The sequence below is a fragment of the Taudactylus pleione genome, unplaced genomic scaffold, assembly GCF_031769625.1.
Source record: "Taudactylus pleione unplaced genomic scaffold, aTauple2 ptg000026l, whole genome shotgun sequence".
Taxonomy (NCBI): Eukaryota; Metazoa; Chordata; class Amphibia; order Anura; family Myobatrachidae; genus Taudactylus; species Taudactylus pleione.
This window is the reverse complement of record NW_028284428.1, coordinates 18654478-18678330: the sequence shown is the minus strand read 5'-3', so window position 1 is coordinate 18678330 and position 23853 is coordinate 18654478. Positions and strand designations below refer to the sequence as shown.

Sequence of the window (23853 nt, the reverse complement as noted above, 5' to 3'; positions counted from 1 at the left end):
GTAAATATCAGGCATATTCACAACCAGAAGCTCCAGGTATTACAACCCATGCTTCGTAAGAAGACCCCCACACTCAGTGGCCACACTTAGTATGCAGATGGATTGCAAACAGAATGCTAATGTGACTATATATACAGTACGTCTTAATGCATACTTATCACACCTCCCTGCTTTTTCCATATACAAGAAGAGCCGTCATCATTGCCATCTGCACTTACACATACCCCATGCTAGGTGCAGAAGATACAACTGAAATAGGCATCCCCATGGCATACACGAGAATCAGAATATGGTACAATGCTGGCTACATGCCCATACTCCCACAGATGGTTTTGTCCTGTGCAAATCTCCAGTTTCCACCCAGCTGACACCCCGAAACTCCAATTTCATGAATGGAGATAAACTTCTGAAACCCATCTGACTAAGAATCACCAGGAGATATGCAAAGATGTGTATGTTTACTACAGGTGTGAAAAATACCTTAAAATGAGATTTTCTACCTGTCATGTTCTTTAATTCAGCAGTCCTATACAAGCTACATACTCACCTTGCTGCTTCTTGCTATGTGAATATCATTCAAAGCAAATTAAATAAAATTAAATTAAATTAGGTTTATTCAAACTGTATATAGGTTTTTGCAGAGCTGGATGGTTTGTGGTTCTCCCTATTGGCATTTCAACCATCATTTATTTAGTAATGTTTTTTTTTATATATCTAGCAATCCTACTATAGCAGTCTTGTAACTGTAGGTAAATTACAAAGCCTTATTTTATGATGATGGATGAGGTTAAAAATAATAATACAAAAGTACATATCATTAATGCTCTATTTTTAGATATTGAACAAAATGATAAACATGTTATAAATATTTACCAAAAATAATAGCATTTATGGTAAAGTACTAAGGCCAGGGCCACAATCAGGGAGACTAACAGGACTGGAGTAATGGCTCAGAGACAGAGGGAGGCCTAGGTATCAGCACTGCAGATTTACACCAGCTGGCAAGCAGCACTGACAGCCAGGCAGGGAGGCGAAACATTACCAGCGGCATTTTGAATATATGGCATTGCCACACGCCAATCAGAGCTTGCGGAATAGCAGCCAATCAGGAGATGTCACAGTGGCTGGCCACTTCTGATTGGCTGCCATTCTGACTTCCTCTATGCCTGTCTGGCTGCCAGTGCACCAGCTGCAGTGCAAGTTACAACCTGGTACATAGATCCAGAGCCAACCCTGTACCCCCCCTCTAGCCCAGCAGCCGCTCCAGTCCTGTGCCCCCCATCCTGCCTTCCCTGTCATTCTGAGCCCTGTGCCTTACCAGGTTCAGCACCCCAGCTCTGTGTCACCTTCCCACCATGTCTAGTCATCCCTGTGCCCCGAATTGATCCAGTCCTACCTGTCCTTCACTTGCTATTAGGCTAGCCCAGGTCCAGTCCTACCTGTCCTTCACTTGCTATTAGGCTAGCCCTGTCCCCCCCAAGTCCAGCCCCCCTGTCCTGTGCCCACTATTAAGGTCTAGCTTTCCCTGCCCTGTGCCCCCCAATAAGGTCCAGAATTTCCTGTTTTATGCACCAATTGACCCCCCCACTGTAATTCCACCCACATTATCCACAACTCCACCCAATTCTGCATGGTCCCATCCCCCCAGGGGGGCCTGACTATTTATGTCAGTACCGGGCCCCACCATTTCTTATGGCAGCTCTGACTGGGGTAGTAGGGATGATGTAATGATTAGCATTACTGCCACACAGCACTGAGGTCCTGGATATGATTCCCACCATGGACCTAACTGTGTGGAGTTTGTATATCTCCCTGCGCTTGCATGGCTTTCTTCCAGGTACCTCCCACAATCCAAAAACAATATATACTAGTAGGGTACTTGGCTCCTAGCAATAATTAACTCTAGTGTGTGTATATGTGTTTGTGTGTGTACATGTGGTAGGAAATACAGATTGTAAGCTCCACTGGGGCAGGAGCTGCTGTGAATGGGCAAATATTCTCTTTAAAGCGCTGTGGAATTTGTGTGCATTATTTTAATTACTGATAATAAGTATATAATAAATATAAATTGTATGTTTATTCAATTATTTATTTATATTATTTAAGGAACCAATTGAACAATGGCTTATAAAGGCAATGGATGGTTATTGATGATATTCCTGGCATTCGTGGATGTTAATTACCTGTCTCATGCAGCAGATAACAGTTCAAACAGTATGTATATGATAAATGGTTCTTATTTTTTTCTTCAGTCAGACATTTGTTCCCAACACTGTACAGAGACTGTACTAACTAAAGTGGTCAATGATTAAATAATTTTTTATCAAAAGGCCCTTACTGTAATTCTCCTGGACCGCTCTACTGCATTTGAAACTGTTAACCATTCTCTTGTCATACAAACAGTACATTCTCTTGGTCTTCAAGACACTGTCCTATATAAATTTGAAAAACAGAAATAACATTAAACATAAGAGCTCTATCCAATTAGGTAGGGATTATCCCAAGGTTACACATAAAGTTACATTCAATCACAATCAAGGGACAGCCACAAACACCTCTATGGCCCCCAAAATAACTGATTCTAAATTGGGAGCACGTCCCACAGCTATTAAATCCATCTCATATTAGGTCACATATTTTTAGAACACTGTCGACACCATCAATTAAAAGAGTATTATCGTCAAAACAAATTTCAAGCACTGTCACCCAATTACGCGAAAAGAGGAAGGGCAAGTATATAGGAAAAAGAGGAGAAAAGAGAACACATGAGAAGAGCAAAATATCAGTAAGCACCAAGGGTATTATTAATTTGTGACTTAAAAAACTTACAGAAGCACAATTATTATCTAAAGGCACACAGCCACTTGCCGATTTCTATGAGCGATTGAACGATAATGATATCGTTATCATTCAATCGCTCACGAATCAGCAACATTAATGTTGGACACCACCAGAGATGCGCGCTTCCACTGTCTGGCTGCACTGAATGACTGCTCGTTCAGTGTAGGCACAGCACAGACTGTGAAACGACTGCACGATTACAATGTCGTAATCGTGCAGTCATTTTTAGGTCTGCTAGTGGATGTGTGCCTTAAGGGTCTAAATTTTACTCCAACAACTAGACCTAATATGTATTATTTATTAATAGAACTAAATAGATTTATAGGAACGGTATGAAGGAAAAAATATTTACTTAATAATACTCTAAATAGATCTAAAACAAATGGAAACCTAGTTCTTCCTGTTATTTTGGATATAGAAGAAAAGGAGGCTCTACAATCTCAGGAAACTTTATGCAAAGAGAACCATTCTCCCAACAAAGATACAGTTAAATTCTTTGATGTAAATCAAACCCATAATTATAAATTAAATAGATTAAAGTTCAAATCAAACTTTTACCCAGTACACATGAAAGGTCCTTTTGTGGAATGTTTTTACCATCTCACTCTTGATAAATTTTGTAAGGTGTGCAACAATTCTGATCAAAGAAAACATATAAATTTGAACCTTCATGAAAAACAGGCCCTAAAGCCACTCATGGAGGATGACTCTATTGTCATCAAGCTGGCTAATAAGGGGGGCGAGGTTGTCATCCAGGATAAAATGACTTACTTAGCTGAAGCCTATTATCAACTTAAGGACACAAGGTTATATAAGGTTCTGGATGGCAACCCCACAACTATTTATCAAGCATTACTAAAATCATTCTTGGATAGAGTTGTCAAAGATGGAGTCATCACAAGACAATCATTTTTCATTCAAATTCTATAGCCCCTATTTATTATCACTGACCCAAATTCACAAAAATGTTTTGTCACCTCCAAGGCATCCCATAATTTTGGGTATTGGGTCCCTCACCTCCTCACTTTCTCAATATGTTGACTCCATACTTCTAACTAAAGATTTTGGTTTAAACTTGTATATTAGAGAATCCTCCTGTATGCTAAATTTACTCTCTTCCATTGAAAGGAAAAAAAATGATGCTTTCCTATCAATGGATGTTGAAGCATTATGGGAAGCCGGCGGTCAAAATGCCAAACGCCGGCTTCCCTACTGTGAAATCTTGGCATAGGACTAATGATAGGCATCTAAATACCAACGCCAGGCCAAAATCCTAATGCCCGACATACCAAACATAGGTAAGCCGGGCGTCGGGATGTGATAGCCGGTGGGGTTGAGGGTAAGGTTTAGGGATTCCCGGGGGGTCTTAGGGTTAGGCACCCCCCAGGAGAGTTAGGGCTAGGCTAGGGGAAGTGGGGGTTAGTGTCAGTCACCCCCGGGGGGAGGTTAGGTTTAGGCACCCCCCAACAGGGTTAGGTTTAGGGTGTGGGGAGGGGGGGTTAGGTTTAGGCACCCGTGGTGGGAGGTTAGGGCTAGGCACTAGGGGGGGAGGTTAGGGTTAGGCAGCCCTAAGGGAGGGTTAGGGGGAGAGAGGGGAGGTTTAGGGGATTTACTTACCTGTGTCCGGATCTTTATGTGCTGACTTCCAGCATCGGTATTTCATCCGCTGTGCTTAGGTCTGGCAGTAATTCATACCGATTCCAAGCATTATATACGAAAATTAAAAAGGATTAACTATGAATGACTCAGTTCTGAGTCGAGATGGTTACATGACTTCCAGCGAGAAATTATGTGTTCTTGATTCTAGCCGGTTTGTTCACGCTCACAACTTTTTTCTGTTTGATTCCAAATATTATTTACAGGTGTGGGGTACGACCATGTGAACTAGGTTAAAATATTGAAAAGATAACCAATCTGGGCACATCCAAAAATGCTGCAAGTATGACCCCAACACAAATCACCCAAACCTGATATATATAACAATGAATACAATAAAAAGGTCACAAAAGGCCTGTGCCAATCCTGTTTCAAGTGTCAATTATTCTATTTGCTTATTTCATAGGAACTTCTTTAACGAAGCAACTAATTCACATATTGTCCTCAAAGAAATGTCATATGCAAAGGAAAAAATAAATGTATAGATTAGCAGAATGGTGATCTAAGATCTATAGCCATAAATGAATGGAGTGCAACTCCCAATTAAGGTGTAAGTGATAAGACAGAGGTGCTCACATTTGTGCTTACATGAGACAGGTAGGATATTTTCTAATCAAGGTATCTTTAGAAATCCCCCATTGTCGCTAGCAACACCTCAGTGTATAGGAAAACATATAATGCTTACACTGCAGCTTACATGAAAATAGCATTTTGTAGGCACATCAAGGTTTCTTTAGCTCCATAGATATAGAGATAAAAACAGACAAACTCCTCATGGTGCAGTAAGATAAACACATTAATAAAAACACAGATATAAAATAAAAGGATAATGATTGCCTCTGTACCAGATGACAAACAATGACAAACAATGATCCAGATGTACCAGCAAAGCAGATGGAACCTGGGTGTTAGCTTGTTTTGGTGACGTTCTGGTTGTAACTATGGCTGATCAGACTCTTTTTTTCACTCCTCCAACACGTTTCGACACCATAGGGTGTCTTTCTCAAGGTGGAGTGTAACTAAGGCAGAGGTGGGTTTAAATCCCCATGGACTGGAAGTGGCCCGCCGAAAGTGTAAACGCCGCACTTTTCTGGCAAAGTATGAACTATATCCTTATGTAAGCAAATGGTAACAGAGCCATCTGATTTGCCTGCCTCTCTATGCACCCGCAAGAGACCAAGAGGGGTGTTCAATATGAAACGTAAACTTTGCTGTCGAAGTTTACGTTTCATATCGGAGATTTTACCTGGGATAAAGAATCGGGCGCGCGCCCGCTTATCCCCGTATTCAATATAAAAGTAACGAAAACGGGACCTGGCGAAATGGGATTTGCGTAAAGTTACGAAATTTTCCTTTAAATAATTGTAGGACCCCCCTAAAGTTGTAAAAACATGGGGGATCACTATGGGTACCCACGTTTTAGCCTGTAAATGAAAGTCGGGGATTTAAATAGCCGCAGCAGGTGTTTTTTTTCCCGACATTTAAGAAGTGTTGCAGAAGAGCACTTAGGTTATTTTTTTCATTTTTTTAAGTGGTCCCATCAAATTTGGGGTACATGAAAATGGGTACTAGCATATTTTGATGTCCCTAAAGTAGGTTTTTAAAAATTCTGCATTTGTGCACCTGCCGCTATAAATCTATTCTAGAAAACACCTGCCGCATCCTTGCAGAATTACCCTGAACCTATTTCCCTATTGTTAAACAATTTTTTCTAATTTTTTTTTTCATCCCAATTTTTTAAATAATGTTTTGGGGTGTCCCTATTTTTTTTTAACTTTTTTTGACACAGTTATCTTTTAAATGTCATTCCTAGGGGTACAGGCTATTTTTTTAAGCCTGCACCCCTAAACCCCAATTCTGCACTTTTTTTCGCCACCTATTCAGTGGTGAAAAGTTATCCCCATTTTTTTTCAAAGACTTTTCGAACCTGCGAAAAGTCTTTGAAATTGAATACAGTGTAAAACTAAAACCTGCGATAATGACGTCATAGGTGCGATATTAACGCAAAAATGATGTTTTCGCTCCATATTGAATACCCCTACAAGTGTAGTTGGAAAGGCGGATAGCAGCACTACTGATACTGTGTCGATGTTACTATGTTAGCAATCAATAAAGTTGTACATACCATGTGACCCGCCTACATCACACACAGCGGTCACTTGATCAGCTGTCAACTACATGCTGTGCTGAATCAGGAAGTTATACAGACGTTGTCATGGCAACTCTGTTAAAACCCGGATTCCATTTACAGATCTTAAACACAGCATACAAATAGTACACAAATATGAATACAAAGGTCATAGAACATTAATATACATATTATAACAACAATAAAAATTAAAAAAGGTTTCTTATGAAACCATGATAAAATGCTTTGAATACACACATAAGAATTATGTTGTCAGATTAAAAACCACTTCACCTCAAAATCATGATTTTAACCATGAAGTTTCAGTATGTTCAGCTCATATATACACCTCATTTGTTTCTGAGCAAGGCGAATATCTATATTATTTCTCCTCCAATTATCTTTAATTACAGCTATACAGCAAAACCTTTTAATGGTCTTCATATTTTTCATAATGGGCAGAAAAAGAATGGCAATCTAAGACTTTCACTATGTTTTTGGCATGCTCTGCCCACCTCACTTGGCTCTTAGATTTACCTAAATAAACCATATTACAAGTGCATTCTATAGCGTAAATGGCATACCTGGTATTACATGTGATAAAATCACAAATTTATGATGTCTATCTTTAGTAACACATTCTTTAATTTTAGAACCTTTGCTTTGACATGTCTTACAAAGTTAAAATGTTCTGCATCTATAAAAACCTTTATTGCGGGTTAAGAATCTATTTCTGTCCATAGGTAAAGCACTGGACACCAATGCATCTTTGAGAGTAGGTGCATGCCTATAGATAAACTTAGGTTTTGTTGATAACACTTTCACTAATCTTTCATCTTTTAGAAGAATATCCCAAGTTTTATGGAATATGGTTTCCAGCTTTTTATATTGTTTGCTGAACTTAGTACAGAGAGCCATATTAAAGCTGGTCTTACTAACCTTTTTATTCTTCTCTTTAAGTAATACCTTTCTATCCATTGTTACCACTTCGGCCTCAAACTGTTTTAATAAGTCTCGATTGTACCCCTTTTGGACAAATTTATTTACTATCACATCTGCTGGATTTTGAAATATAGAAGTGTCAGTGCAATTGCGATGTAGTCGTAAAAATTGGCCCTTAGGGACACCTTCCAACCATTGTGGTAAATGATTGCTGTCTCTGCTGATATACGTGTTCGACTCAGTGGGCTATTTATAAGTGATGATGGCATCATTGTTAACTTTTATAATAAGATCAAATAAAAATAACAGTAACAGGACTAATGGTGAAATTAAGATGTACTGTATGCTGAGACTGTTATTATAGAGATAGTCCCAAAAGTTTTCCAATAACTATCTCCCTTTCAAATAAAAAACACATTGTCTATATACTGTACCTCCACCAATGCACCATGTTCATGCTCCAGTCATGTTCAACCCAAACTGGTGTCTCCTCCCACCTTTGCATGTTTAGGTTGGCATAACTGGGTGCAAACCTGGTGCCCATCTCCGTGCCAACTTCTTGTTCAAAGAAATGTCCCTCAAAATTAAAATAATTATTTATAACCCCCTTTACCCTCTAAAGGGACACCAGGTTACTAACTCCTATGTAATCTCTTTTTCCGACCATTAAACTCATTGTTAAGTGGTGTACCTCCTATTACTATTAAATCAGTGCCTCCACCCAAGTATTGGTAGTAGACTGGGCCTACTTGGGAAAACCCATATGAGGATAAACTCACACTTAAACTATATCACTGCATGTTTATAATTTTACTTAAGCTCACAACTGACACTCGCAAATAATAACATCTTGTATAGACATTATGTAATCACATAACCGAATTACAATATGAGTGGTAAAATTTAACTGAACAGAGTAACACTCAATCCTTGTATATAAATTAATAACTTAGATGTATATAGTGGTAATACAAGTCATATTTTACTGTAACACCTGTGGTCATAAAGTAGTTGATACATTGCAAGTCCTCAACTTGTTTAATACGGGGTAAGTACTTTACACCACTGTAAGTTTGTAGTCCCTTTGACACTTGTCGATAATATGCTGTTCCTACTTTTAGTTTATAAAAGTTCTGTTGTCGGAATATACTTTGACGGTAAATTTTCCTGTATGCTGCTGTCTATATCCACTGAAGGATAAATAAAGTTGATACCTCTGTTGCAAATGTTTCTAAGAGAATAGCATTTAGTTATAATCCACCTCCTGAGTTTTGAAATATTTCCTGAGTTGGTAGTTTGCCTTATACCTTCAAATGTATTCTTATCCACATACTGTGTATATATATATATATATATATATATGCATTTCCCCCTCCCAGAGCTATTTGCTATGACTAGTATTTTAGGGAAGTCTATCCAGCTCATTGGCTGGTAGTGCAAATGTCAGCCATCAATACTAGTGTTATTTTTCCACTTGCACTCCTGTGCTACTAATGTACAGTAGCTATGTATGTGCATAGCTTGGAGTCTACTCTCTGATCAGCATTAGTATTCATACCACCGCCTTTATGGAACTGAGGATTTCTCTGCCGGGGCTCTGCTGCCATCACTACCTCAGCTGCCGATTAAAAAGCATATGGTGAGGCTTCAATACACTAACAGATTAACCCCAGCCTTGTCCGACAGTAGCCTGCCTCCTTCCTATAGCTGCCACCTCTCATGTCTGGTTCCACACCTCCGCTGGCTGCTACTGCTGCTATTCTGCCTCTGCCTCAATTTTATGAGCATACGTGCCCACCTTCTGGAATGCAGCCACTCAGCTGCAGTAATGGGACATGACTCCGGCCCCTCACAGCCTCAGCTCACCGCCGATCCCACCGTGCAGCTCCCCCATTGGGACCACTGCTGCTGCTCCATTCCCATGACCTTGGCCTCTGACCCGGTTCCTGGGACCAACACTACCGGTCACTCCAAAAAGTGCCGCACGGTGAGCTGCTTACTAGGATGTCGCTGTCAACCTGCTTCCCCAGCTCTGGCTGGGCTCCCTCTCCAAATCCACCCCCCTGTGCCCAGGAGCCTATCTACCACTCAGCTGCCACCTGGGACACAGGGGGGTGAGAACTCCAGCCCTCTCAGTCTGCTGGCAGCTCCTCCTCCCTGTCTCTGTCACTGCCCTTCTTTTTCTGACAGAAACCAAACCACACCCATCTAAATCACTCCGCCCTTCTTCTAGTGTGTGTGTATCCCATACAATGAGACACATCCCCACCAAAGCAAGAAGTACCATATAAATTTACATGTAACTACATCAAATAGATATACTGTACCTGTATACATAAATTATAGAAGGGCCATGTACATGAATACAATAAATACATCTATATACATATACTTTACCTCACAAATTGTACATTTATAAATATTGCAATCATTTATGAGTACAGTACTTATTTTAACCCTTAACCAGGGTTACATAATCATTAGAATGAAAGATATACATTCTATTAAAAATTGGCAAAAAACAACATCTACAGTACTATATATCAGCATTCACCAAGGAGTCGGTAACAGTTTTAATTCCATCTTCATGGGAAATAATAGTGTAGAGGGATGTAACATCCGTCTTTATAAGGTACATACCAGATTTCCATATTACTGACTCTAATTTAATTAGGATATATTTAGGGTCTTAATGGAACTTTTCTTTGCACACTAAGGGCTGTAAAAATGATCAATATAGGCGAAAAGATTCATTGTGATGGAATTAGTTTCAGCGACTATGGGGCATCCAGGTAGATTTAAAATACTTTTGTGTACTTTTGGTAAAAAGTACTTTTGGTAAAAAGTTCAAAAGTGGAATAGAAAATTCCTCATTAATAAGGAACTCAGATACTTCTTTAGATATTACCGAAAGGTCCAAATATATTTGCACTAAGCCTTTTATAGCCTGGAATATATTCAAAGAATGGTCAGACTTCAACCTCTTATAAGTACTGCCTTCATTGAGTTGTCTATATGCCTCCATTACATAATCTTTTTTTATTTAAGACTACTACACCACCACCCTTATCAGCCTGCTTAATAATGAGATCCTTATTATCCTGCAAGACCCTAGTAGGGGTATTCAATAAGGAGCGAAAACACAGTTTCTGCAATATTTTCGCTCGGGTGACGTCACTTTCGCAGCTTTTACTTTTACACCATATTCAATTTGAAAACTTTTCGCCGGTGCGAAAAGTATATTGCATTCGACCCTGCAAAAAAGTATCACCAAGGAATGGGTGGTGAAAAAAAGTGCAGAATTGGGGTATTGGGGTGCAACATTTCAGAAACCACCCAGCCACCTTCAGACAGTCCCCCAAAGGTAAACTGTGTCAAACATTTTGTAAAAAACCCCTCAGAAGACCCCAAAAAAAGCACTTTCATTTTGGGGGCGAAAAAAAAAATTTGGGGTACAAAGTTATAAACTAGCGAACTACAATCTAGGGGGGTCCCCAAATATGCCCCAAGTGTTTTTTCATTGCAGGTGTTTGCGGCAGGTGGATTTTTCACATGTTTTAAAACTTCACATTAGCAACTTTTAAACATGCTCACCCCCATTTTCAAGTACCCCAAATTTTCTGGGACTACTTATTTCAGCACAAAAAACTTCTAAATACTATTCTTCACCACCTTCCCAAATCCCGTTAATAGCAGCTATTGATCCCGTTTAAAGACCCCAAAAATCTTCAGCAGGGCTAATCGGGGGTATCCAGAGTGATCCCCCATGTCAGAGCAACTTTTTGGGGGTGTTAGGGTGATTTTCCCAAAAATCACCGGGTGCCGTTTTTCACGATTTCATATTGAATACGAGTATAATCGGGGGCGCGTGCTATACTTTTTCGCCGGCAAAAGCTCCGATGTGCGGCGAAAACTTTGACGCGCATAGACGGTGAAGTTTACGTTTCATATTGAATACCCCTCTAAGGGCTTTATTTTCCACCAATGATAAGTTATTTTTGTATCTCTTTATATCATTCTTGAGGTCCTCTATATCTTTAATGACACTTCTATAAAAAGTTTCCACAAAACAACCCTTAGCGTAAGAGGGTTTGAAAGTCGATTTTTTCTTAAAGTCACTAATTTCACCATTATATGTGTCATCATCCCTCTTATCTCCAATGAACTTCTTTAAAGATAGCTTCCATATAAATTTTTGGATGTCTATGAAAAAGTCAAAATACATGTAGTTAATATTATTAGTGGGGCCAAATTTGAGTCAAAACAGTTTTTTCAATATCATTGAAGACAATTTCTCAAATTAAAAATCTTAACCATACCTTTTGCTTTCATGAGATATATTGTTATTATTTGAAGTGACAGTTATAGTCATATCTGGCCCACTGGTATTGTCAATACTGCACTATTTCATATGATGTTCTGTCATTACATAAAGAGCCTTTCTCGTTGGATTTAGATTGACCTCTTTTCTGTCTTATTCTTAGGTTATTTCTCTTGCCCACCCTTTTTCCCCTTTTAGTCTTAATATCATATGGCTCTTCCTGGGGTATCATGGGCTTCTCCCTTGGAGTGTTCTTTCCTCTATAAACAATGTTCTAGTTGTTCAAACAGATTATGGGTGGGAATATCCCATCCTTCATTAAGGTCTCTTCGCCTCCAAAGTGGCCTCATTTGTACAAGGGAAATTGGTGTTTTTTTGTAATTGCTCCTAGATCTCCTTCTGGGTCTTAGATCATACCTAGCTGGTTGATAATATTGTGAGTAAAACGGGATGGAATTCTTTGAAAATTGAGGGATTCTTCATTATTTTTTTGGTTGGGTCTAATAAACTCTTTCCTATATTTAAAATCAGTATTAATGCTATTCTTATCATCATCATCATCATCCTTCCTGTTGGAAAACAATCTCCATTTTCTATTACTTTGTGGTTTCCTCTGATTATCAGTTTTTGGGGGGAGGGGCAAAGCTCACAAATGGTTGTTGGTTAGTATTTGTATCAATTCTCGTACTGGGAACATGTGTTAGTATAGATAAGAGATCCAGGAATAGATTTTTATCTCTCTGGAACTTTTTATTTTTCTTAAAACTTATTTCCTTTTCATTCTTTTTAATCCTATAAATGATATGCTCTTGAATTCTCTTATAATCTTCCATGTCAACAAAAGGGCTCACTAGAAGATCTAAATGGGTAATCTGTTCCTCCAGTTCTTTTAATTCCTCTCTTCTCTCTTGGATTATTAAATCCTTAAGGGCCATGGAACAATTGTCAATAATATGTTCCCATCTTTTCTTACAATCCTCTGATGATGATTCAAAAGATGCTCTTTTTTCCAATTTAAGCCCTTTAGGGATAAATGTATCTGCTATATAATATTCAAGGGAGACAATCTCCCACCATGTTCTATTCTCTTTAAAATAGTTTCCAATTTATTCATTATACATATACTTATACATTTATTTGAGGACTATATGTGGATTCATTGCTCCATTAAAGAAGTTCTTATGAAACAAGCAAACAGAATAATTGACACTTGAAACAGGATTGGCACAGGACTTTTATGACCTTTTTATTGTATTATTATGGGAACTAGGTTTGCCCCCAGCTATGCTAACCTGTACATGGGCATGTTTGAAGAGTCCCATGTATGCAGGGTAGAGGAGGGTAAAATAAGTTACAGTATGTGACCTACTGTAAACCAGTGGACACCAATCAATATATAAACTATGAGAGTGTTCACCATAGAAAATGGAAGGACAATGTCCCTAAAGGACTACTAATCAGATTAAGATGTAACTGTGCATATCTTCTGTATTTTGAAAAACAGGCTACTGAAATGATTACTAGCTTCCTAGAGAGGGACTATCAATAACCTCTAGTAAAGAAAGCCTATCTAGAAGTTCTGTAACCATCCTAGATAGAGAAAGTTTATTAAGACCCAAACAAAACAAATGCAAAATTACCCAAACAAGTCAGAACACCTTTGAAACTGCTTTTATTTAGATTACACCACATGGCAATTATAGATGTAATAAAACAAATTGAATTACCTGTGGACATATTATGCAAAAGTCTTTACAAATAAAAGCTATGAGAAGTGAAAGGATATTTTCAGTTAGAGATCATAATACGTGTAACACAGATTTTGTTTTCTATCTTATTAGATGTAGCAGTGATCTCTATTATGTGGGAAGAACAACTAGCCTTTTGAAATGTAGATTTAATGTATACAGCTGAAATGCTTGCAAAGGTCTACTTACACATAGCCTTTTGAGACATTATACATTGGTTCATGACCGTAATCAAAAATGTATGAAAATGAAGGGTTTAGAACACATCAAAAAAACTCATAGGTTTAACTTTAATGAGTCTGTTGATATAAATAGTGTTATTTAACAGGGGTGTCCTAATTTTTATATAGATTTTTTTTAATTCCTTAAAACTATTCTAAGGACTTATACATTATTCATTTTATGTAGGTTGTTTCCATCTAAGTCCACCTTTAGGGCGTTTATACCCTGCTTTACTAAACTAACTTTTTTTTATCATGGAACTCGTGTGTGTCTACTGATGGAGAATAGGTTCCTATTCACATCAGTGTACATTCATGGGTGTCCTGGGTTCCATTTTTTGGGATTAGATGGGGTTTTGTTGAGGAGTAGTCATATGTATGCATCATATGCCCAATCTTCCATTCATAAACAGGTTGTTTCTATGTTTTTGGTCCATATAAACAGTATTACATATACATACAGTATATGTAAAATCATGTTGCTTGTACATTAGTTCTATATTATATGGTACAATATGTAGACTATTTCTATGTCTGCTCTTTGTGATTTTCTATTATATTTATACTTTATTTCTACTCTAAAATGTCCCTATATTTTCTATCATCTCCTCTTCTTTAGATGTGTAGTTTAATTTCAGATTTATTTGCATTATTAATTTATTCATTTTTGTTATATTCATATTAAAATTTACATTTATAATATAAGGGTATGCTTATTCTTTGAATCTTCTTTATTGGGTATCAGTGCTTATATGCTAGAGTCTCTCATCATAACTCTTTTTAATAAGAATTTTTTTTTTTTTGCTTTATTCTTTTTTGCTATACATGTATATATAACTTTGGTTAAACTATATATTTAAGGGCTAATTATTTCCCTTCATACAAAGAAACGGTAAATGTTCAGCTTGTGGTATAATTCAGGTGTGGTTTACTATTGACATACTTATGTTAAGATAGTCAGGTGATGGATGTGATTAACAGTGAACCAATTATGGGATCATATGTATAAAAAGAGATTGTGGCCACACCAGAAACCACTACCAAATAACTGAAGAAACCGCCATGGCAGATAAATGTGTCAGAGGTAGTGTGCAGCGACACTCATCTAATAGGCTCTATATTGCCTCCACATCTAACTGAAGACGGATACGTAATTCTAACTCCACCACATGGGGGCAACTAATCAGAACTACGGTTGGCATGGATCCTGCCCCTCCTACTGCTGTACCTCGGGGCATACAAGCGGCGGGAGTGACTGACAACTACTACATATTATATCCCGTTTGACTTGTCTTCGTCTATGGTATGGCTGCCAATGGCTACACTTGCTGAATTTGGCACTTGCCGCTGTTCTATGTATCTACTCATCAACCGTGAGGGCTCGGGAGATTATCTCACAAATTTTATTGCCACATATTCAAACTGCAGCCTTTTGCATAACTTAAACTGCCCACCCACAAATCTATTTCCATTTAAAAAGCATTACAAAGCTATATCTCTTAGAGCTAATCATCACCTCATTGGAGTCCAACACTTAGGGGTAAATTTACTAAGAATCGCGTCTGATCAAGTTTGTTTTTTTTTAACTCGATTTGCATTGCCAAAATTTGGGCGATTTGATGCTTCTGAAACTCTCAAATTTAATAAGAAGTGAATTTAGCTGTGATCTAGTCGGGCGATGGTGAAGCAGATCGAGATTTCTCCCCCGAGTAGCAGGTTTAGATAAAGATTTCTCACCCGAGTTTGCAGTGTTTTCTCTGCTCAACTCTCCCAAACAAGCAGCCTTCACATATCAGTGAGATATGTGAAGGCTGCTTGTGTGTTCTACCTGCAAAAAAAGGGTTAACATTAAACAAATCACATTGTGTCCCCCCCAAAAAAAGCATAACCAGCCCCGGGCTTCTGAGCCTTTCATGATTCCGAAAAATGGGGTAAAAAAATTAATAGGGTTACCCTGTGTTTTAGGAACCAGCACTTGACTGCTGACCAGTCCTGGTTTTAAAAATAGGGGAGGAAAAACTTGTGTATGGGTCACTGTATTTGTAAACTAGCACCGGACTGAAATCCGGCCAGGGTGCAATGCCACAGCCAGGGGACCCTATCACTGGGTCTCCCCGGCAAAAACATTATCACCCCAAGCCAGTCAACCAAAGCCAGGGATCTCATGGGAGGTAGCCAATCAACTGCTGCTAACTGTGGCCGCTTCTTGGCTCTGGCTCCTGACAGTTCCCACATGGATATGCGTTTATGAAGCCGGCGGATGGAATGCCAACCACTGGCTTCCAGACTACTTAATCCTGGTGAGGGTTAAATGACAGGCATCTAAATCTAGACACCTGTCATTTTACTGATGCCGGGAGACCGGCGCCCGGCATCCAGATCGACGGGATGCCGGACGCAGTCCGCCAGTGGGGGGAGGGCTAGGTTTAGGGCTCTTGGGGGACTTAGGGTTAGGCACCCCCCGGGAGGTTAGGGTTCAGCTAGGGGGAGGGAGGGTTAGGGTTAGGCACCCACAGGGGGATGGTAGGGTTAGGCACCCGGGGGACTTAGGTTTAGGCAGCAGGGAAGGGGGTCTTAGGTTTAGGCACTTAGAGGGGGGATTAGGGTTAGGCACAGGGGGGAGGTTAGGGTTATGGTTTGGGGGTAAAATTAGGTTACTTTATACTTACCTGGGGACGATCAGGATTTCCTCCTCTGTCGGGCTGCCGCTGCCGGGATTTGAACCATGTGGACGGCGGTGAATCATACCAATTCCTCCACATGGGCTGGTCAGTCAGCAGCCAGGTAGAGATTTATGTGGTCACACACATACATCGCTAATGTGTGTTTATGGTCCAGGTGTCGGTTTGTTTTTTTGCAAACACTTGGGGATGCTATGGAGATCAGCACAAGGACTTCTGGCAGCAAGTACGTATGTGTGGGTGTGGTCGGTGTATGTAATAAACTTGTACTTACTATGGTGTGTGTATGTAGTGGTATTTTTAACTATTTTTTTTACAGCGGGGTATGGGTGCCGGCCACCTGCTGGCACTTGTAGTTCCACAAGTGCCAAAGCGCAGGCACACTGGCATCTGTAGTTCCAATAGTTTCTATTATTTACACCACTATTACACCCACACCCACTACTCTAGAGGTGCGGGGAAGAGCTTCAGCCTAAGCCTGGGGTGCTCGGGAGAAGTTTGTTTATTATACCTGCATCTTAAACAGCGCTGACCTATTTTACTGAATATCTTTCTGCTATTTCCTGTTGCTTGTCCTCTCATCAGCTCAAATCCAATCTTTCAAAAGTCGAGCTAATAATATACCTACTGGCCAATAGATGTTACCTACATAACATCTCTATCTCTGTTGGCAACAGGATGTAGTTAATTTGCCACGGGATGCCGGCAGTCAAAATCTTGGCGCTGGAATACCGACCCAAAGCCAGAACACCGGCACTGGAATCCCGACATCAGTTGCTGGAATCCCAACAGCTGGCATCCTGAAGGTAAGTATAATTGGCCGGGTTAGCTTAGCGCTGTGAGGGGGAGGGTTAGGTTTATCCACCACTGGGGGAAGGGGGGGTTATGGTTAGACACTAAGGGGGAGAGTTAGGTTTAGGTACTGACGGGGAGGGTTAGGATGTGGTTGGGGAGGGATCGGATGCAGGAAGAGAGGGTAAGGGTTACGTGGTGAAGGGGGGAGGGTTAGAATACTTACAGAGCCCCTGTCAGGATTCTTAGCATCGGGATGCTGCTGTAGGTGTTTTGATGGCCGACATCCTAACTGCCGGCCTCCCATACCCAACCACTTGGCAACATACTGTCACAACATTGACTGGTTATAATCCCTGACTATGACCAGTCCTTTTCTCCCTACATTTAATATTGTTACATACATTGAAGTACTGTATATATTTTAAATATTCACATATCTCACACAAGACACTGCAAAAATGTTAATTCATGAACTTATTATCTACTGCATTGAGTATTGCAATAACCTCCTTACTGGTCTTCCTCATTACAGACTTTCACCCCTAAATCTATTCTGAATAAAGCTTGTAGAGTGATTCTTCTAGCAAAATGTTCCTCTACTGCTGCTCTGTTCTCTCATTCCCTACATTGATTGCCTGTATTTTACTGAATTCAATGTACAGGAAAGTACATCTACTAACCTAAAAGGTCATAAACAGCATTATACTAACATATATCTCTTGAAGATACCTATTTTTCCGCACCACGATGATATCTGCACAATATGTTGTTGTTTCCAGGCAAATTGTAACAATATATTGTATGGACCACACAGTGTGTGTACGCTCCCGCAGGTCCTATACGATATCTTCTGGATGGGCGTGTTACACGGTCAACCAAAAGTTAACGTGTGCAATGTGGCGCAGTTGAATGAATGACGGAATGAGATATCATTCCGTCGTTCATAGGATTGCACGGTCTGAACGGGCAATCTAGCTTGGTCCAGGATGAAGGGAATTTGTCCTGACAATTGTGCCGATTGCCCATTATCCTAGTGTGTACAGGGCCTTATTATCTGCCTATATTGCTTTTCTCCTCCCTCTACACCATCCTTCATATTTTTACCTCCTCCCTCTTTTCATACCTCATTCCCTTGCCAGTCTAAGACCTGACTACTTTTCCCCTCCATTCCTCTCACCCCTCTTCTTTACCTCCCTTATTCTTTTTGCCTAATTCCATTATTCCCTCTCTTTAACAGCCTCAGTAGTTTTATCTTCCCCCATGTACCTGCTTCATTTCCTTAATTTATTTTACCTCTCCCTCTTGCCTGCCCCCTCCAACATTACCCCATCCTCTGCCTACTCTATTCCCCAGACACAGCCTTCCCCTCTCAGTCACTGTCAGTGTAAACACACATTTACTTACCTCTAGGTGCATCCCAGCAATACACACACCCAAAAAACAAGCAACCATCCAAAAAAACAGCAACTTGAAAAAAAACAAGCACAATAAGTAGAATTGCCAACTACAGATGTATCCTCTAGTATCTTTGACACTCACGCTGCAAATGAGCGCACGCATCGTGCCATGTGATTTGCAGTGGCTGTGTGTACCACGGTACGCCATTCCATGTGCTGCATACGCATCACGTAATTCTATGGGTTCACGGGTGCGAACGCACCACACATACCCATTTGCAGGCGCGCAAAGATACAACTGGACATATCTGTATGATCTCTTCACTTGTCTCAAAATATCTCCCAACTCAACTCCTCTGTACTGTGCTTCTTATCCACACTCATTACCTGCTTCCATTCCCGATGAAGACATTCCTCCTGCTTCTGAACCTTCACAGAAAAAAGTTGAATATTTTATCTCTAGAAATTGCATCTCTTAAACCTGCTCTGTTCCGCCATGAACTTAGATTTGTGCAGTATTCCGATGTAATTTTGCTCATCTCTGTTTAGCAGCCATTCTGACATTTTGAGCAGCTTTGCATACTGCACTCAAAGAATGTTGGCGGGTGTAAGTGTACTTCTTTGGAAGGCCTTTGTGCTTTATATGCATCCCGATGGTAAGTATTGGGGTTAGGGGGATGGTTAGGGTTAGACACTAGGGGGATGGTTAGGGGGGGAGAGGTTAGGTTTAGGCTGCGGGTAGGGATAGGTTTAGGGATAGGGTTATGGTACTTACCAGTAGCTGTCGGCATTTTATACAGGTCAGGATGCCAGCATCGGGATTCTGAACACTGGGATCCTGAGCGCTGGGATCCTGAGCGCTGGGATCCTGAGCGCTTGTATCTGTACCCAACATTGTTTTGTAACAGCTCAGTGAAACCCAGCTTTAGGCTTCATATCTCTAGGGATACAGTAGGTCTATGAAAGATGAGAGACCACTCCTAATACAGCCGTCTTTTAAGTATGTAGGCTCCCTTACATTAACTAATTTTGCATCAGGAGCTCATCATGAACAATAAATGTTCGTCTATGAAGTTTTTTTTTATCCTTCTCCATCTTAACAACATCAGATTAGAAAAAGAGGAAGAGTGAATGTAAGTATTTAATAAGATCACAACACACCAGAAACATTTTGGAGTCAATTAATACCTTATGTATTCATTAATTCAGCTTGGATACTATGTATTAATTATTCAATAGAGGTACTAGGTTTTATTGTTTTACTATTGAGTAAACATTTTGACAGTTTTAACTATTTCATTGGTACCCACTGCAAAGCGGTACAAGAAGGGAACCTTTGCTACTTGGTATTGGAATATCTATGTGCGTGTGCCTTTCCTAGAGGACAGACCTGAGGTGGAGTAGCACAGGGCTGTTAAAAGAATGTAAGATAAAACTGCATGCTTCCAATGTGGTTTTACTAGACGTGTTGCCCTAAATTGATTTAGCATAAACTGCATGTGATTTAGGAGTTTTGAAACTGCCAGACATCACATGTAGCTTTAGCTCTGGCCCTCCAAACTGCTGTATAGTCAGTCCTATTTCTTTGTGGTGAAAGCTGCAGTCAATGTGCAGTGGTTTAAAAAAAATGAAATAACTAAACATAAAAGCACAACTTTGTACATTTCCACCAGAGTAGTTCTAAAAAAAATATTATTTATGGCAACTGTTAATCATAATAAAAAAGCTAATCAATTTAATAATTCTCATGTCCACCAAATGTGGATCACAAGCTTTCCTTCCTTTTGAACATTGATATGTTTTCATAACAGGCAACTTGCTTATAAAAAAACATCTGAAAAGTCCAATTAGAGATGTACCAAGGCAACTCTGAGATAGTGATCTAAGGTCTACAAAGTACTGTAACCTACAGTAGCTATACAGAGATTACTTTTGGAAACAATGTTTTAAATAGCTAAATGCTAAATGCTTCTAGAAATAGTTAACGCTAATTTTATCATGTGATTACTAACTAAAATTATAAAAAATTAAAAAATCACCTTCCCAGCTACTTGTTGTATAGGCTAACCTATTCATTTAACTTCATTAAAATGATTAATGCATTATTATTATTATTATTAATAATAATAATTACGTTTTCGTAATTTGTTTACAGTTTTTCTTAAACATCCTGATGTTAAGATATCTGTTTATGGCTTGAATTCTGTCAATCTTGCATGGGGTCCAGAGGTGACTGCTGAAATAGCGAACTTTGATGTCTGCTATAATTTTTCTTATCAATTTCTGGATAAAGCAACATGGATAACGGTAAACAAAATTTTACATTTACCTGTTATTCATTAAAATATTATTTTGTACTTTAAACTGTATTTAGAGTTTGACACTGTAGAATTTAGGGGGAGAAGTATCAAACCTTGGAGATAGATAAAGTGGAGAAAAATAAAGTACCATCCAATCAGCTTCTAACTGCCGTTTTACAGGCTATGGTTGAATCTCATTGGTTGGTACTTTATCCCTCTCCACTTTATCTCTCTCCAAGGTTTGATACATCAGAATCAGTATGGAATCCCTAAGGTAAGTATAAACTAACCTAACCTAACCCCCTAACCCTCCTTAGGGGTGCCTAACCCTTACCTCCCCCCAAGTGCCTAACCCTAATCCCCTCTCTAATTGCCTAACCCTAACCCCCCCTTCCCTGCTACCTAAACCTAAGTCCCCCGGGGGGGTGCCTAACCCTAACCTCCCCCCGGGGGTGCCTAACCCTAACCCCCCCTTCCCCTAGCCTAACCCTAACCCTCCCGGGGGGTGCCTAACCCTAAGTCCACCCCGGGTGCCCTAAATCTAACCCCCCCGTGGCTGTCCGCTCACGGCGCTCGGCATCCCTTCGATGGGGATGCCGGGCGCCGGTCTCTCGGCGTCGGGGAAAAGATAGGCATCTAAATATAGACGCCGGTTATTTATACCACACCGGGATAAAGCAGCCGGGAAGCCCGACTGCATACCAATACATCTCCCCCCTTGATTTTTTATAGAGTTCAGTAATAATGAGATAACATTTTAACGGCGCAATATATAACATTTCTTATTACTATGATAATCTTAATTATCTCATCTCATCACAGTATTATTCAACATTTTTTCTTAAATAATGATCAGTTAGTGAATAACTGTGAGATAAATGCTGATGATTATTCATTTAAAACATGAGGACAGAATTCTTTATGTCACTTTCTGTAATGTGTGGAAAATAGGGACTGTGATTCAGAAAGCAGCCCACATAAGGGTAGAAAAATACATGTGTGGGGAAATTCTACATTAGAGGCAAATATTTCACATTCTACTGTATTAATTAGACATGCAGTATTAAGACAGAATCTGAGGTGATTATATGAAATGTCATGTGTGTATATTTATACACTGTCTATGTTCCTGTCCTAAAGGTGGTATATAGATACCGAAAGTATACATTTAAATATTTATTTGGACATTTCACAAATTATTATGATTCTTATGATTCAAACTTATAGTTTATTCAGTTTTGAGGGTTTGGCATATGGAATCTGATGAATCAGCTAAAAAAATGTCCACCTACTGTAGACTGCTGTTCTGCCATGAAGGAAGTGGAAAAACGGTGCCTTTAAAAATGTATAATTAATACTGATAATAGTATTTTAAGGTTTGCCCTGTCCCATTTGCTATGAAAAGCCTAAAATATTACTATGTTTTAAGTTTTATTTTATGCAATCATGGTAATTTTAGTGTCTTTGATGATTAAGATTTCCCATATTTGTTGTGTCATATTTTAGGAAATACTAATGGAAAACTATAGGATTATTAATCTTCGCCTGCATCCTGGGTTCACAGCATCAGTATCAAATGCACTTTGTGATGATAACACAATCATCTTAGAAAGCAAGCAGACAGAAATTGTTTACTTGGCTCCATATGGTGAGTGTAAATAATAATATAAATATGAAATGAAAGTAGTAATTGTTCATTTATGTATATATCATGATGCAATGATGAGCAAGTATACCTTTAAAGGAGTTCAGTACAGTGAATCCATAAAAATATACAGAAAAGTAATACATGATTAATCAGAGTAGGTGAGTAGTAAATATTATTATTATTATTATTATTATTAGTATTATTATTATATTTTGGCTGGAACATACTGTACAATATATATTTTTTTTCCCCAAAACCAGCCAGAAATTGTATTTTTTTATAAAGTTTACAAAGTATCTTAAAAAATATCACGCTCCACTGATGGTGAAATAGAAAGTCAATTTGTTAAAAAATTGGGAATCCACATTACCCTTATTCTTCTGTGATATCCCAAAATGTCAATCTTCATATACTTGTGTTTTCCCCACGAATATACAGTACATATGCAAAACACAAAAAAATTACCGTATAGTGTAATAAAGTTTTAAACAAATATTTGATGTTAGAAACAGGATAGTTGTAGATCCAGAATCCAAGACTATTCAAAATTCCCACTGTGTATATAAAAACTTAGCCAGGGAACACCCAAAATGTGTAGTCTCGCCAAATGCGTATGGTATGATGCTCACTTCAAAGCTTACATCAAATCATGTCATCCTTGCTCATAAAGGTATATTTACATCCCATATTCATATCGTAAGAGAAACTTTCCGTATCAATCCTTCACAATCAAAGATAAACTCACAGGTATGCTTACATGTATCAAACAATGCAGATTCCCAAAGAAGTTTCTTTGGGATCCTCTTGAAAGAGCAGTGCAAAAAGGACACCTGTATGAGTAATCCCAGTCTATCACAGGAGAAAGGACATTTTTACCTGCAAATTAGCAGTTAACAAACTCTCAACTGTCTACTGACACAGGTTCTCAAACTCTCATAAGACTTTTGATACAGGGAAAATAGATTTTGAAATGAAGATTGCAAAATTAAGATATGAATTTAAATATTTGAAAGATTTTCATTTTTTTAAAGAAAGGGACAAACTATTTAACCCATGGGTAGAAGTTTTTGAATAATATGGGTGAATATTAATACAATAAATATAAAAGGGACAAGGGTGACAGAATAAGGTACAATTGGAGGAATTATAGAACTCAACAGAAAATCATACAGTAT

The 23853-nt window shown here is 39.0% G+C and overlaps 1 protein-coding gene across 1 annotated transcript in view; it reads left to right on the top strand.

Moving 5' to 3' along the window:
- Window positions 1-23853, top strand: part of LOC148539246 (interleukin-5 receptor subunit alpha-like) — a 112458-nt gene that overhangs the window by 11411 nt on the left and 77194 nt on the right. Inside the window, exons 2-4 of the mRNA XM_088451518.1 lie at window positions 2107-2214; window positions 20886-21037; window positions 22537-22678. Of these exons, the coding sequence (XP_088307644.1) occupies window positions 2121-2214; window positions 20886-21037; window positions 22537-22678 (388 nt within the window). The 5' untranslated portion in view covers window positions 2107-2120. The remainder of the gene's footprint in view (window positions 1-2106; window positions 2215-20885; window positions 21038-22536; window positions 22679-23853) is intronic.